Raw genomic sequence first — 17,883 nt, forward strand, 5'->3', positions numbered from 1 at the left:
GAAAAACAAAGAAAACGTCTTCTCCCACTCTCTTTCTCCTCAATACACAGTTATGCCCAGACAAACACATTTGCATATTTATGAGTCACTGACACAGGCTTTATTGATGTACACTCTCCTGTGGGAGGGAGGACATCGGGTGGGAAAAAAAGAGGGGGGAAAGAGAAAGTGAGAAATACTCCAATCTTCTGAGTCATCATTAAAGAAAATAAACTTGGCTCACGGGGGAGTAGGGGGGGAAAGGGTGAGTTCATGGCTGAGGTCTGGGAAAGAGGGATAGAGGAGATGTAAAGGAGTAAACAGTTTGTATATCTAAATATTTGTTGGTGTATATGTGTGTGTGTGTGTGTTTGTGCATGCGTTTGTGTCCATGCCAACTGAGAGTGATCAAACACCCCTGTCGCTGCTCTGTGCCACAGTGCCCCATTGATGAATAGGAGTGGAGGGAGGGAGGGAGGGAGGGAGGGGGGCGGGGGACTGGCATGATGGGTAGCGGAGTAAGCCAAGATACGTCCCAGCTCCCTTTTTTTAATTGGCCACAGGGGAGCGGCCTACCTGCATGACAATGAGAAGGTCGAAGACCAAGATGAAGGAGGCCAGGAAGGCTCTGGAGACCTCGTCGCTGGGCAGGAAGCCTCGGTTCAGGTTGTCCCAGCTGATCCAATCGGTACTGATGATCAGAACGACCACCGACGTCAGAGAGATGAGCACTGTCCTGCAGAGAGAAGAGAGGAGAGGAGATGAGAGGAGAGGAATTAGGAAGGAGGGGAGAGGGAAAAGTAAGGAGGTAATAAATGAGAGGAGAGTAGAGGAAGGAAAAGAAGGAAAAGGAAGGAGAAAAAAGGAAAAGGAAAGGAAAGAAGGAAAAGAAAGGAGAGTTGAATAAAGGAAGAATAGGAGAGGAGAAAAGAGAAGAGGGTAAGGAGAGGAGGAAAAGGAAGAAATAAGAGGAAGTAGGGAACAAAAAAGAAGGAAAGAAGGAAGAGGAAGGAGAGGCTCTGAGATGAGAGGAAAGGAGAGTGGAGGAAGGAAGGAAGAAAGGAAAGGAAAAAGAAAGAGAAGAGAGAAAGAGAAGAGAGGCAAGTGAAGGAGACAAGAGCAAGGGAGAGGAAGGGAATAAATGAATGACGCACATGAAAAAGTACAATTTTTAAATTTCAAACTAGATGAGAGTTTATAGTGTATATCTTGGAAAACAAACAGCTCCACTTCCTCACCTGCAAGAAAAGATAAATCAGATAAATTCAGTTTCTCTTTTCATGGACTAAATAATGTATTGAACAACAATTTTACCTGGATTTGAAAAATGGCAGCAGATAAAGCTTCCAGGAAGATGAATGTGCAGAGAGGAAAACTGTGTCTGTTTGTCTGTTTGTGGATGCAGAGACAATGCAATTCGAAACCCTGCTGCATACATATTTCCATGTATTTCCATATTTAACATAAGCCAAAACATTTAATTTACTTTCATACAGTGATTTCTGTGTTTTCTTCTGTGATCTTTTACACACTCTAAATGTCACATTGCTATAATTCTGCATTCGAAGTTTACTGGAAAATGTCTCAGCCATGTGAAAGAGGCAAAATGAGAAAGGCTAGTACTATTCTCCACTATGCATTGTGTCTCAACGTCACCCAGTGATTGCTGTGCTGTTGTGTGCATTCTCCCACAACACATCGGCTGGCTGCATTGCAGATAGTGAATGCCAGCTCATATCCCATTTCAACTGTTAGGGAGTTGCATTTTTAGGGGTTTTATTATTGCACAGAGGAAGTCTTTTTACTCAGCATGCCTGATTTTTGGTACTGTCCTTTACAATTTGCCACAGCCCTTCAGCGCATATTGACAATATATCTCCAGCAACGCATTTATCAATCATATTTTAAGCTATGAATTTCAAACGAAAGCTCGTCAAATCCGGCATTGATTGTAACAGTGCGAGTCGGGGCATCTGCCAATAAAATGAAGGGCCACAGAAAAAGTCAGAGAACAATTTGTCTGCTTGCATTCTAATCGCAGGTGAATCAATTCTGCAAAAGGAAATGTTAAAGCCAACCTCAGCCAAACTGTGTTTAAAGTGGGAGATGTCTATATCCTGACCTCTCTGTGTACATATCAAACAGATGTCAAACTGTTTCAACCGTATCGTCTTCTTAACGTCCTTCACTTCTCCCTCTGACCCTAAAATGAACCACTGGAGAGGCGCTCGCATGTCGTATTTGACTGACAGCACTGAGCCACTTTGGTGAATGAACACCGCTGGGACCGTGCAGTGGTGTAATACATCTAAACAGGGAACGCTTCTACTTGGCTGTCTAGTAATGGACATATCAGACATGGTTTGCACTGCAGCATTTGTTTAGCAGTTATTTAAGGGTCACAGCTTGCGGTACAAGAAGTAGAAGGCAGGGCTATGGTTTGCTGTGTCCATTGATTTTCACCCTGTTCTTCTAATTAAAGGTGCTGACACTGAGTGAGGTAAGATTAACACGGCTATTGACTGTGTGTAACCCTGCAACGTGCTATGGAGACCACAAAACACACACATATGCATCCACACACACATCTACAGAGACTTGTAGGAATATATAATGCATTTTAGTAAGCCAGTAGGTTGAGAAATTGTTATGAGCATGTGCATGCAGACCGAGATACACACAGCCTAACAGACAGTTTATCTCAAACGTAAGAAGACAATATACCAGAAGAGAACAATCCTGTTGTTGCCCTGTTTCCAGAACCTTCTGGCTGTTTTGCCCCAGTCTGGGTAGTGCTGATCCTGGAGCATCATATCAGTCACCTGCAGAAAGGATATATACAATTACTTATGAAGATTGGATGTTGAGGAGGTTAAGACAGTTTAGTTTAGTATACCATAAAGACTGAAAACAGGGAAAACAGATAACCTGGCTGGATGGCTGGGCGTTAATATACAAGACTTTCAGAGAGTGAGTTCACAAGTCTTTCACCCAGGAAATGGGTGTTCCTTAGGAGTGTTTTAATTCAAACCAAGATCTTTTTCCTAATCCTAACTGGTCGTTTTGGTGCCTTAACTTAACTTTAGTTGCGGCAAAACGGTCATACTTTGTGGACTAAATTTAACCGAAACAACGCTTTTTACCCGGCTCAAAGTCACCTATTTTCCCGCCTGCGTCACGTGACCAGCCTGAGGTCTCCTAATTTCGTAGGATATCATATGTTTTAGTGTGCATAGACTTTCGTACATATACAAAAAACAATTCTAGATGAGACATGTTATAAACAAACAAAAATGTGACAATATGGCTGTTTATAGTCAAATATTGAATAATTGATATTAATCTGTGATTAAGCGCTAATGAGTCTGTGATTACATTCAATAAATATGGACTTGTTTAATTATTAATGTTGTGGTTATGTCTGTCTTTCCACTGCCTATATCAGTTGGTGATAATGTTGTTGTCAATCTCAAAGTCTAAATAAATAGTAGATTTTCTTACAAGAATACAGAGTTGTATCAGAGAGCATTTTACACACAAGTATGAACATTGCCACTATATTCTTTGTGTGTAGCCACTGCAGGGGCAAGGTCAGTACGTCAATAAAGCCCCTCACTGCAGATACTGTAGATCTTGTTGAAAAAAAGCATTTGAATCAGGCAACGTATGAGATGTTTCAAACAGCATTGCGAACACAGACACTTCCTGTTCGCTCTTCTAGTGAAGACAAACTGTAAATATGCAAGGAGGAGGAGACACAGAGGTCATCTTGTCTTGTTGAATTAATTGAATGTAAAAAACCTTGTGAGTAATTTCTGGAATCAGCACATTGCCTTGGCACAACTTTGTCTTTATCTCTCTCACACACACACACACACAAACACACACACATGTGCACGCGCACGCACGCGCGCACACACACGCACACACACACACACACACACACACACACGCACACACACACACACACACACACACACACAAACACACACCTCCCTCTTCCTGATTCACCTTCTCACTCGCTGCTTCCCCCGTCTCCCTTCTGACCAGACTCTACATTTCCCTTTCCCCTTCACCTCTGTTTCTTAATCCTTACCTTCCTCCTCCTCCACCGACTCTCCTGTCTCTCCTTCCACCCGCTCTCTTTCTCTGCAGTATGTACTGTAGAATACTAATGTGACCGGTGAGGGAGCTTGTCAACTTGTCTCAGCTGTGTGCATGCCGGTGCCAGAGCCCCACTCCTCCCACCACAGGTAGTCAACTCCCGGTGGAGCTCTCCTCCTCTCTTTATGTTGACAAATGAACAGAGGTAGCTTTCTCCTCCAACATACTCCGTCCCTCCCTGTGGATTCATTGTTTCCTTTGACCCTTCTTAGATCACACTACGTGTGACTCTCAGGATTTGGGAGCAGATTAAACTAGATCGGCAGAGAGGGCTTTAAGTGTGTACCTTTTGAGAGGATACACCTGACCTACAAATTAGAGGATTGTGTGAAGAATGGTTACACCGTGTATCTTCTATATGATTCTAATATACTCATTATATTAATTTTGATCTGAAAACATAGCTAAACGTAGCTCCATTTGCTGCTCTGCAAGTCTGTAATGCTTAATACACACAACAATAGAAAACTTAAATAAATGCTATTCTTGTATGCCACCAATCTGTTTGACCTGAGCTGACGATGCCAAAGGACTGCCATTGTTGCAAATTAGCCAATTCAAAAGTGTGTGTCCATTATATGTTGGCCCTAATAGTGTATCTTCAATTTATCCTCTCAGACTTGGTTCGGCATCGTCAGATGTCAGCATGATGCCACAATCTTGCTTTTGAGGGTTAAATTCTGTGCGTGGACAATACAACATCATATCCATTTAATTTGGGTTTCATTACCTTAAAAAACAGGCTTTCGCTGATGTGAGGCATCCATGATGGTTTGCTTTTTCAGGCACTTCGACATTTTAATGCAGCAAATCAGATATATTGGAGCTTTTAAAACTTTTTAATTATCATGAATATGATTTAAATGTTTACTTTAACACTTTTTACAATTCAGAAACTGGTAATTATGGTAAATCCAATATTACACGTAAACGGCACAAGCAGTACTTCATCAGCCACCGCTGTGCTTTGAGCTGAATGTTAAAACCAATTGTGAACATAAAATTAGCATGCTTAAGTGCTAACATTGGCATTTTAACATGCCTACAGCTAGCTGGTAGCTACTGTGACTACAAATGTTACTGGATGTTAACACGCTGACATAACACTTACTTGCATAACACTTTTAGAATGTTAGCATGCAAGTATTTGGCAAGTTAGCATGCTAACATTTAGCTAGGGGTGAGTATCAAACCACTTTATTGTACAGAAAGAAATTTGTCAGGACAAACACTGTCAACTACTGAAAACAACATTTAACATTTAGAACTTGGCCTTTCTATTAAATAAAACACATGGTTATATTTCTCATAGTAAGGTATGGAAAGAATTGTCGTTTTCATATCAGTACCAAAAATTGTTTAGCATGTTGGTATAGCGTACTAATGTTTAGCAATTTAGCAGGAATTTGCTGGAATTTGGTTATTGACCATGGTTATTAAATTAAGAATTATCTTGTAATGAAATTAAGTGTTGAACCAGTGTAAATTCTGACCTGTTGGAACAGGATGATAATCTAGGGGATCACCAAAATAGTTTGGATTCATCATCTGGGGACCATGAACATCTACTAAGTCAACAAACCATGCTGCTAGCATGGCTAAAAAAATAATTTTATGTAAATGTGTTTTTAATAATGTAGAATTATAATCTAAAATTCTAAATTAAATCGTTCCTTTCATAAATGCAAACTTATTTAATGTTTAGGACATAAGAGTTGGAATCTCACCATCCACGCAGTGACAAAGTCTCCCATCCACGTCCCCACTGCAGCAATCTTCATAAAGCTCTCATTCCTGATGCCCATGTACTCCGTCACCATGTGAGGCCTGCGAGGAAAGAAGGCCAAGAGTGAAAAGGACATAAAAAATAGTATATGTTATGAGGGTAGTAAAAGGAGGCAAAAATGGAAGGCAGCAACAAGACTGACAAAAAGACCCAAAAGAGGGAGAGTCAGTGAAGGGGCAAAAAGAAAATGCTCACTGCCGCTAAGTATCATGATGCTAGCTGTCAGAATCAATCAATATCAATCTGATCCTGGGAAAACAATGAGCGATGGCTCTACCTTCCATAAAGCCCTGAGGATTGTAAACTATTTACACCAGCGCAATGGAATTTATGCACTATCACCGCTTACATTTGGTCCTGTAGTGTCTGGCAAATTATCCATTTGTTTGGCAAATTTGTCCCATGTCTAGTTGATTTCAAATCAACACTGTCATCCCAAAGAGACCCCCCCTATTAATGCACTAGATATGAGAGAGCTCAGTTAACATCAACTGCAGCAGCACAGATCCAAAACATAGACTAGGTTAAGACACACCATTAGAGAAACAATCTCACATGCAATAGTATCTGATCAGAAATGACATGCTTTCTTTGGAGTCCTTGTTATGCCTTCATCTCTGTACAGTAAGTGAAGATGAGAAGCTTTTGTTCAGCCCCACAAACCCACCCACCCAACACACTCACACACACCACATCACTCTATTTTCTCTAGGTAATAGCACAGGGGAGGGAGGAAAAGTGGGTCAGTCACCTCCTATATGGAACCTGTGCCGGGGAGAGAGGAGGAGAACAGAGGGGAGCAAGGAGGCCTGTTTGATCTCCTGGCAGCAAGTGTCTTAGAGGCTGAGTGGAGCAGGTGGGCACCCATCACCTCCCCCTCAAGCCCCATCTCAACCCCCTCCACAGGTCACACTCATGAATATAATAGACGGCGATGGATAGGGCTCTGGCTGTGCTTTCAAGGGGTCGTATTTGAAGACAATGGCTCCATTCGTCTTTGTTTTCCCCCGGTCATTTTCTGGACGCCTGCAAACACCAATACAAATGTTTTCTATTGGGCAGAGGGCTCTGGAAAAACCTGCCTACAAGCTTGTTGGTGTACAGTTCATTTCCTCTCTTTCCCCTTGATGGTTTATTTTCATTTACTCAATTAGCTGATAGCATTAAGAGTTCTATTTGCAGTGCTGTTCACTTTGTAAATGAGTCCTTGTCAGAGAAGTCTAACAAGCATTTGAAAAGCAATGGAGGGTTAATCCTTTTGAGCTATTAGCTAATGAGCAGCTTTAATAGGTGTTCATTTTTAATTAATGTTAACTGCTCCTGCCTTTTCATATTATGTGTTAGTCCAGATCTGAAAAGCATAACAAGTGCTCATAGGCAATACAGAAGAATTATGAATTGTGACCCAAAATGCCAACTACCTGTTTACTGCAATTGTGCGAGTAATACTCTTCCCTGGAAGAAAAGCTTTTAAAAATCGTATGTCGTCAATGCAGCATGCATTTAACAGATTTGACAGGATTTTATTGACAAAAACATGCAGTACCGCAGGTGACGCATTGCCTTGCTCAAGCCTGCAAATAAAATGGCCTTGATTGGAAATGGCGATTTATCTGCATTAAGTCAGTTAGACATTCAGTGGCTTGGCACTGCTCCAGTTACCAAAGAGATCCCATTGGGAGTCATTTACCCGCAGCGAAATTCTGATCAATACTTCTGGAAATGCTGTCTGGCACCACATGCTAGGCTGTAAATCTAAAAAAAACTAACCTGCCACCAACCCTTGCCCTTCTCACATATTTAATTGAGCAAATGTTACCCCTGTGCGAAAAGAGAGGGTTTTATTTTATTTTTTTTTGCAGAGCACCTATGATGAGTTTGGGGACTCTTCGCACTGCATGATCAGAGGCAGAACTCTCTGACTTATTCATGCTGACTGAAAATTTAATGGCCTTTAGAGCCGGATGACCTAATGAGAGAATTCGGTGTAGTGGAACATCAGTAGAGTAGCACCATGAATAATCAGCCCTAAAATGGCTCCCATGGTTTAATCACAGAGCCAGTGGCAGTGCCAGCACGGCCAGCTCAGCCAGCTTTGACCCTCTGTGGAATGTTATCAGGTTCCCCACACTTGTTCAGACAAAATATTCAAGGACATGTCAATGCCTTTCAAAGTCTTGTTCCATCACATGCAATAAATTACAATGTTGTGATACAGAGGGTACAGGGAGTTATGGAGTTATAGAGTTATGAGTTTAGATGTTACCCTTGTGTGACATTAACCAGTGAAAAGGGCCATTTTAGCTGTTGTTAATAAATAAAAAAATCTATAAGTAAAAATCTTTTTTATCCTGCTTTAATGATCTTTAGTGCTAACAAGTCATTGTGATGTTTTTGAGATTGCTTGGTTAAAAATGGTGGCTCATTGTATTTTAATTGATAAAGCTAGAGTATTATCATGATACTCCTCTTTTGTTTGTCTGATTAGCTAACACTGCACATGCTCATTATAATTCAGCCTTGGTGCAGAATTATAGCCACTAGAGCCAGTCCCACAATGAACTTTCCTTAGTATGTGCCATTTCTGTGTGTGTAGCTATTGAGGAGAGAGGGGGGGGGGCTTTTCATTTTCTCAAAGGCAGAGCAGGATACCCAGGGCTCGATTTACACCTATCGCCATTTCAAGCCACTGGGGGACCATAGGCAGGCTGGGGCATATTAATGTTCAAAAACCTCATAAAGTGAAATTTTCATGCCACGGGACCTTTAATTATGCTGTTATAGTTTTAGACTGCCGGGGGACTTCCTTTGACACACTGAGCTCCTCCTCTCTCTTTCCATCTGTGCATCCATGTCTCAGAAATACTTGTAACTAACTTAGCTCTGGGGAGCTTATTCCCCGGAGTCCTTATGTTTTTTTGCCCGGCAGTTTTCCTTGGATTAGGGTGGCACCTAAATCATGGTTGCAGCTGTCACCGTGGTCCTGCTCCGTGCCCTGCTATGCCCTGTTACACCCTGCTATGCCCTGCTACACCCTGCTATGCCCTGTTACACCCTGCTATGCCCTGCTACACCCGGCTACACCCTGTAACGCCCTGCTGTACCCTGCTACGCCATGAACTACTACAACTACTCTTTGTAAATTGTGAGTGTGGTCTAGACCTACTCTATCTGAAAAGTGTCTTGAGATAACTCTTATAATTTGATACCATAAATAAAATTGAATTGAATTGACTCATTCAGAACATTAAATTGCGACCTTGGCTGGCTCCACATCGAAATGCACTGCCTGTCCCCTCCCTGTGCACAACAGTACCTATGATCGTATTTACAGTATACAATGCTGAGATTTAGTAATTACCAGGGAGCATAAAGCTGTCAATACTCTTTTTACTATCACTATAGCATCTCTCAATGCAACTTAAAATTTCAATCTCAATTAATCTCTCAGCACAGAATCAGCCCACGTATTGTATTAAACTGGCTGGAGATTAAGTTCTTTAGTCCTTATCATACCCCTGGCTCAGGAGCGGAAGTGAATACCATCAGGCAATATCCTGGACAGTCTTGTATCAGGCCCTCCAGTCCCCTTAATCTGGATTAGGACAGTAAGGTCCAAAACATATACTGTACATTTACATGTACCTTTACATTGATTTACATGCACACTAGTATTACCAACAAGCCCTTCAAATTAAACGACAAAATATGACAATTTAGAACGATACATAATGGCGTTTTCCGATCTGACAACCCCATCAGGACAACATTATTTGTCTGTGCCTTTCAAATCAATGTCAAAATATAAATCTGTTTTATGATGTGACAATGGCAATGGTTAAGGTTTGGTTTAAAAACAAGAATGACTTGGTTGTGTTTATGGAAACATAGTTAAGGTTAGGGGACCTTCATCGTCATGGTTACAATAATAATCACTTGGTTGATGTTGATGTTAATGATGGCTGATGGTAGGTAACTGGTTAGGATTAGGGTTTGTCGACACATCCATTGACCTCGACCTCCTTCCTCTGTGGAATATGACGCTCTAAGATAACAGCACCTGACTTCCTTTTGTGTTACCAATGGACAAGAGTCATAAATTACTTTTACTTCAGGTTTAATTTAAATAGCCTGATTAGGGTTTGCACCATATTGTGGTTTGGCCTATAGTCTGCCATGTGAGCAGGTGCTCTCTTAATCTAAGGTATGTAGCAGTTAAAAAAGAAAGAATAAGATGATTACCAACGTATTGATGGTTTTAAATTGCGTTTTATATGGTATTTTTAGTTTGACAAGTAGAAAGTTTTTATTTTTTTTCCTAAAATTTATTTTATAAAAGAACACCTAAATCCAACCATAATCAACAAATTTACGCGCACACACGCACGCACGCACGCACGCACGCGCGCATTTTAGACAACAACAAAAATTATTGCTCCTACAACATTACTTATTTGTGGTTGTACTGTATGCTTAAAAATAACTTCTGCACTGTGTGGTATTTAGAAATGTCAGGACATGCTTTATGATTTGGCCTTTATTGAAAAATTGGCCCCAGAATATCAACCAGTTAGTGCAACAAGGCAACACAACATGCAAAATGGTGATCTTTAAATAAAACGGAACTGAGAAATTATTATGGTTATGGTGAAACATAAGGAAGAGATGACAAGACTGACTGTGGCTGTGTGGTATTACACACAAACATTCACACATGCATGCAACAACACCCCTCCCCACCTTCCATCTATACAAATGCCAACACATTCATCTATAATACAATACAGTACATGTATCGCATATTCCCAGTGGACGCACACCGCTGTCAAGGTTATGATGTTTATTGTTTAATATGTGGCAGTGGCTCAGTGGTAGAGCGGTCGCCTGCCAGTCGGAAGGTTGGTGGTTCGATCCCTGGCCCTGCAGTCCCATGTCGAAGTGTCCTTGCAAGACACTGAACCCCGAGTTGCTGATGATAAATGGCAGCCTCGGCCGCAGTGTGTGAACGTAAAAGCCTTTTGAGTAGTCGTCGTTAAGACTAGAAAAGCACTATATAAATACTTTACATTTCTCTTTATGTCACAGTGAGGTAAAGTATATGGAGGACCTGGGCTGCAGCCGCCACTGACACTCCTCCCCTCTGTCCCAGAAAACAGCAGGATAATATAATCAGAGAGGAAATGACCAACTTCACTGCTTCATATAGCACACAGTCTGTTTCAGAGGTATTCTGGGGAAAGAGAAAATGACTTTAAAGAGAAAGCTCTACACTAAACACTCATTAAATACATAATGAGTCATTTTGAGATACCAACGTAATGTGCATGTGTAGGAGTGTGAAAGACAGCAGCAGATATGCTTAGAAAGTAGGTGTGGGTGTGTGAAAGTATGAGAGGCAGTGTGGAGTGTGGAAGGCAAAGAAAGATCAATGAATCTTAAATGCGAGACATTTACTGTGATTTACAAACAGCAACAGATTTCTATATCATGTCTTAATAGTAAAGCTTTTTCCGTCAATGTCTAGCATGGTTTTGGTGTTGTCCCAACTATTACGACAAGCAAATCAGTTCATTTAAACAAAACAAAAAAAATCCTTTTACGGCTGCAACAAATAATTGTTTTTTATTATAGATTAATCTCGATTCAAAAGCGCTTTTGCACACCTCTTTTCTAGGGCAGGGCGTATCAGCAACACTAGTTGAAGTCCCGTACACTGTCCATTACGCATGCAAATACTTTATTTCACAACGCATGCGTAATGGACAGTGTGCGGGAATTCTTCAACAAATTATAGATTAATCTAAGTTATATTCTTGATTAATTGATTACACTTTTGGTATGTTGTAGACCGAACTAACTATTTGTTGTTTTATATGACCGTCCAAAGGTCAAAGATCTTCAATTTTCTATCACATAACAGAAAAGGGACAAATGTCACAATTAAGTAGCATGAACCAGAAAATTAGGGTCATTTTGCTTGAAAAATGATTGCAGATCTAATATGTCATTCAACAAATCTTTCAGGTCCAAACTCATCAGCCTACATGCCCCAAAATCACATAAAGAAGAAACATATGTTGAATAATCCATGTCTTTTTACTTTAATAATCAAAATAATAGTATATAAAAAAAAACAGTAATAATAAATCTGGTATTGTCTTTTCTTTTTTTTATAAACTGTTAATACAACAATAACCTATTTGTGTGGGAGAGTATTGTAAAATATATAAACCAGCAGTTGAACTGTGTTTGGAGAAGCTTTCCAAATGCTGATTTGTCTGGTCACACCTCAAACTCCTGACATCCTAACTTTGAGTAACTTTGAGCATTATTGGGATTAGTAACTGTAATGTGATTGCTGAATTTCAAATTGTAATCCCAAACACTTACACTACTAATAGTAATCACATTTCTGCCCAACACTGTCTATGACTATCTCTATGTCAATCTATATCTAAAACTAACAGAGACAGCTTATTATACATTTCAGCTTTAAGAAACAGCCAGATAATAGAATTAGAGAACCCATTGTTGGAAATACTATATGCTGCTGTACTGTAGGCAGCAGCAAGTCCCATCTGTGAGTGCATGCAACAGGAGGCATCTGCATACCACAACATGCTATTTATTCAGCCTTTTAAATCCACTTGTCCATGGTATTACCCCAGCTTAGTGCCAGACAAGCAAACAGACAGACGAGGGGGACTAGCATGCACACAGCACAAAGGATCATGGTAAACAAAAGACAAATACCCTCATACGATGGGGTGTAATCCCGCTCAGGGTATCACTGTAGTCAAATGCCACATCCATCCATCCCTGCTCCTCATCAAAGATATCCACCAGCTGCAACCCGTGCTCCACTCTTCCATTACTCAGTTCACTTCCCCCCCCTATTCTGACATCCATTCGTCTATCCTTTACTGGGTAACAAAAACAATAAGTATAATAGTCATTTTACAGCTTTACTGTCCCACTCTAGCTTCCTATTAGATCCCCACACGCTCCCTCCTTCCCTCCACCTTCACATACTTTACCACCCCCTTTCTCTAAATTAGTCGTGATTAATGTGTACGCCGCGCATTGGGCCGTCTTAATTAAATAACACCATCTCATTAGGGGCTGATTTCGGCTGGTGATGGCGCCATAAGATGGTGGAATGGGATTGTGCGGCGTGAAAAAACAAGTCCGTCAAACTCCATGGGCGGTCACGCTCCCCTGGTTTCACACAAACAGCCCCCTCCTAATCTGACAGTTACATTAAAATGCAAATAGCCCAGATGTGAGGGTTTGGTATCAAGTGTGGTTTACAGCTCCCAGGGTGCCACAATGGATGGGATTCCCCCCCCTGATATGATATAAGCCAGGTAACAGGTTGATAGCTGTTGACCTAGAAGTGGCTGTTTAAATATTGGCACTGTTGGACATGTTTAAGATTACAAAAAATATATCTCTTTGAGCTGAGGGATAATGGCTTTGATGTCATTTTACATGACTAAACATGAATAAATCCTTGTTATCCAAAAAGATATACAATCTCTTATCAGTGATTGTTTACAGTCTTGATGGCGCAGTTTATCTTCTTTCCTTGTGGATGTATCGCTAGTTTTAATTAAATCAAGCTCAAGACCGACTGAAAGGTCAAAGAAAATTAAAGCATATTAATGAGCAAAGGGCATGGGCAGCATACAGCATCAGGTCAGCGAGACAGCAGGGAGACAGACCCACCCACCCACCCCCCCTCCTACCCGCCCCTCCTACCTCGCCACACACAAACTCATACACACACTCTCTCCCACATACACATACGTGTACCAGCTAACTTGAGCAAGGTGCGAGACGTGAACAATATGTGGTTGGTGTGTGTGTGTGTGTGTGTGTGTGTGTGTGTGTGTGTGTGTGTGTGTGTGTGTGTGTGAGACGCCCTGTCTAGCCACCACAAGAGAATCCCCTGCAGTGCACCATCATGGCTAGATGTCAAGGCCAGCTAACCCATGCCAAAATACCTACCCTTTAAAAACCCTTGGCAGTTATAATACCTCACAGCGGCTTGTTCTTTTAGTACAAATGAAAAAGGAAAAACACCATTCACTCCCACAGAGGGGCAGCTGCAGTCACAAAGGGATATTGTACTTTTCCTTTGTGCTGAGGCAAAAGAGAAAACTACAACAGCCTCGCTGCGGGGTGAGGGACTGGTGGAGTAGTGAAGGGGGCGATGCAAATAGGGTTTGGACATAGATCAAAAGACTTAAGTTTCACTGCATCATCAGGGCTGGAACAGTTCTCACTCCCCCCCAGACTCCGATCCTCTCAGCCCCCTCTTTGCTCACTCTGCTGCATTCATGCTATCACAGAGAGAGCGGAGACCGTCTTCCGAGGGGCATCCTGGCAGAGTGTGAACATTGCTCTTACATGTCGGCCTTGAACAGAGATGTGAACACTAATGGTTTTTGGCAGGACCCGGGTCCTCAGTGGACACACTGCTGGAGCAGAAAGAAAACAAGCGGGAAAGAGGGACAGGATGGGAGGGGTTTGGGACAAGTACAGAAAACGACCAGGTGTCTTGGCAGCGGCGGGTTCACTTGCTTTACAACAGCACCATCTGTCTTTGTGAGGAGAGCCTTACAACACTGAATAAATGATGTCGCTGCTCAACACACATACAACGGAAATAGTAATGGATGAGTTGTGAGTGTTGTCAGCCAGTTTAATAGACTTTTATGGTTTTTATGGTTGCTACTTTTTATATCTGTATCATTAGTGATGCTGCTAATATGAGCAAGTGACATGCACATGTTAGATGTATATAAATGATATATCATATTATAAATTATATATTAGTCTCTAAGAAAAATGTCTGAGTAACTCATTATTACCTTAAAGGAAGACGCCGACTTATTGGGACTTTAGCTTATTCACCGTAACCCCCAGAGTAAGACAAGTCGATACATACCCTTCTCATCTCCGTGCGTGCTGTAACGCTGTCTGACGGCTCCAGCATTAGCTTAGCCTAGCACAGATCCTGCAGGTGAATGGTTCCAGTAATCCTACTGCTCCAAATTGTGACAAAAGTGACAAAATAACACCAACATGTTCCTATTTACATGTTGTGATTTGTATAGTCACAGCGTGTACACAAAACAACCTAACATGAGACACAGCCGTCTTCTAACCGTAAACAAGCCGGGAACTATATTCTCAGACAGGCTTGCTGCGAGCATATCACTCCGCCAAAGTACTATATTCTTCCGCCTAAGAATATAGTTCCTGGTTTGTTTAGGGATAGAAGGTGGCTGTGTCTCATGTTACATTGTTTTTTGTACACGTTATGACTCTACAAATCACAACATGTAAATAGGAACATGTTGGCGTCATTTTGTCACTTATTCAGAGCAGTAGGATTGCTGGAACCATTCACCTGCAGGTTCTGTGCTGGCCTGATGCCGCTGGAGCCGTCAGACAGCCTTACAGCACGCACGGAGATGAGAAGGGTATGTATGGACTTGTCTAACTCTGGGGGTTACGGTGAATAAGCTAAATTCCCAATAAGTCGGCGTGTTCCTTTAAATATTATCCAAATGTCATCTAGTGAAACATTCCTGACAGCAAAGAAATGCACTGACAGTGCTCTCAAACAATCCCCTTTCCTCAACATTCTCAGAGGCAGTAAAAAAAAAAAAAAAAAAAAAAAAAAGAGTCCTCTTTGTGACAGATGCACTCAGTGCGACTGCAAATGTAACTTTTTCCTGAGCAAGCAACATTCGTCGTCTCAGCGGACCTGTCCCCCTCTCTGCTCAGCCGCTCGCTTCCTTTTTCTCGGCCAACCAGAGAGAACGGACAAGATGGATGCCGGTGTCTCGGCGCTGGCCAGAGTGACAGATGGGCTGATTATACAAACTCATCCCTCTGGCCATAGAAAAACACAACACCTTGCCTGCAAGCTAATAGCTTTCATCTGCCTGCACCTTATGGATAGTTGATGCTTGTTGTTTATATGGAAAAGCAGCACTGTATGGACAGATCCCATTATAGCCCTGGCCTCCCTCTTGACAGCTTGTACCGGAATAGACACTTGCCTGCCACACAGTTTTTTATAGCCCAAACACACAACCTGGTAAATCACCCCGCCGCGACCTTGTGTCTGGCTGGCTGGCTTCAAGGGCATGTTTTCCTTCCTCTAGACGGACACATTGCAAATGCATAAACGGATTCCTGTCACTAGGCTTGATGCATGGGTGTCAAGCTCTGCAGTGCGCAGTGGTTTCTCAGCAGGTAAGCCGGGGCAACCGGAGCGAAAAACCAAGGCATTAAATGAGAGAGACATGGCAAAAACATCTTGGTATTTGGCCAGAGATGTGTCAAAAAACTAGTCAAGACCATGGGAGAATAAGTGTGAGTGCTGAAGGTGATCTTTAGGATTAACCACTGTCCCCTTGCCTGCTCCTATACATGTGATTTAAAGTCTGGGCTGATTAATTAGACTGCTATTGAGTCTCTGTTCAGGCAAAACGTTAAGATCAATCACGCCAGTCAAAGGTACAGTGGCTCTTACAAATGGGAAGCAGAGAATGGGGGAAACGGGCCATAGAAAGATAGAGAGAGAGAGAGAGAGATAGATATAGAGAGAGAGAGAGAGAGAGAGAGAGAGAGAGAGAGAGAGAGAGAGAGAGAGAGATTGAATGGCTTACTCCATGCTCCCAGCCATCAGCAGGAAAAGGTTGTAGATGTGTGAGAAGATGAAGAGGAAGAGGATGGCGCTGAAGAACATGGTCATCCAGGAGCCATGATCCTCGCGGAACATTTTCAGCCGCAGGTATCGACCTAAAGGGAGCATGACAAGGACACCGCTGTCAGTGGAGGTTCAAACAGCATGTCAACCTGCTAACATGTATGGCCACGAAAATGGATGAAAGTAAATAAATTAGTCACATAGATCAATAATGTCCTACTCTATCAGACATGTGCCCTTTAGGCATCGGAATGAAGATTAAAGACCACTTTGAGGTGTCACTTCCACTGCCTTGAAGTAATTGTCTTATCCCCCGGACCAATTTCAGCTGTCACCGTTTCATCATCAACCCAAACAGAAAATATTCCACATACACATCATTTCATCTGTTGGACACGCTGTCAGTGGATTGATGCTCGCTTTTGTTTCATGATTTGAGTTCTGCATGATTAGAGAAATTATTCAAACATTTGTGAGGTGTGGTGTTTTTTTTTTTTTTATATATATACAATCCAGGCTTGGAATCAAATTATGGAGAAATATCTCTCTGGCAGAGCATGAGATTGATTCGGATACGCAGCCCTCTGCACAGAACACATAATCACACGAGCTTGTCCTCTGGTGGTGGTGGCGCTCAGCAAATTTCATGAAGACAACAAGGTTTATTATGTGACTTTTAGCGTGTTGTTGTACCTTGAAAGTGCGTTTAGCTCCTCTGTGGCTAGCTATAAATATAATGACAGACTTATTATTTTTTTTATTTTGGCCGCTCCGAATGACAAATAAAAAAAATATTTGTACCTTTAATTCAAGGGCTCACTTTTTTTTGTGGTGAGAGTGGCATTATGAAAAAGCATTGCGTAAGTGCAGTATAAATTACTGAGAGATCAAAAAAATAACATGTGTGATGCATAATGTAATAGTCCTTGATGTACCTCCCACACTGCTCATGTAACAGAAGCAATCTACTTTGTACATTTTGGGTGTCTGTTTACCACCATTCAGACCTGGGTCAAAATTAGATTTGCAAATAAAATAGATAAAATCAAACAGATTTTTTTAATTTTTTTTTTAAAAAAGGTTAGAATTTAAGCTGCAGAGGCAGATATATGTTTAACCCTGTGTGTGGGTCAAGCTTCAAAACCACTGTATCCAAAATGTACCATAATGCAACCAATAGCATCTTTTTAACTGTCATCGACAGCAAAAACACATTAACAACAAA

General features: G+C 41.6%; 1 protein-coding gene across 4 annotated transcripts in view; it reads right to left on the reverse strand.

The window, feature by feature from the left end:
- tmem117 (transmembrane protein 117) overlaps positions 1-17,883 on the reverse strand; it is a 54,181-nt gene that overhangs the window by 7,257 nt on the left and 29,041 nt on the right. For all 4 annotated transcript variants that reach the window (XM_028585148.1, XM_028585149.1, XM_028585151.1 and 1 more), the window contains 4 exons: positions 16,618-16,750; positions 5,871-5,970; positions 2,704-2,801; positions 556-715 (listed from right to left, as the gene is read on the reverse strand). In XM_028585148.1, the coding sequence (XP_028440949.1) occupies positions 556-715; positions 2,704-2,801; positions 5,871-5,970; positions 16,618-16,750 (491 nt within the window). The remainder of the gene's footprint in view (positions 1-555; positions 716-2,703; positions 2,802-5,870; positions 5,971-16,617; positions 16,751-17,883) is intronic.

This window comes from Perca flavescens, chromosome 8 (assembly GCF_004354835.1).
Source record: "Perca flavescens isolate YP-PL-M2 chromosome 8, PFLA_1.0, whole genome shotgun sequence".
Lineage (NCBI taxonomy): Eukaryota > Metazoa > Chordata > Actinopteri > Perciformes > Percidae > Perca > Perca flavescens.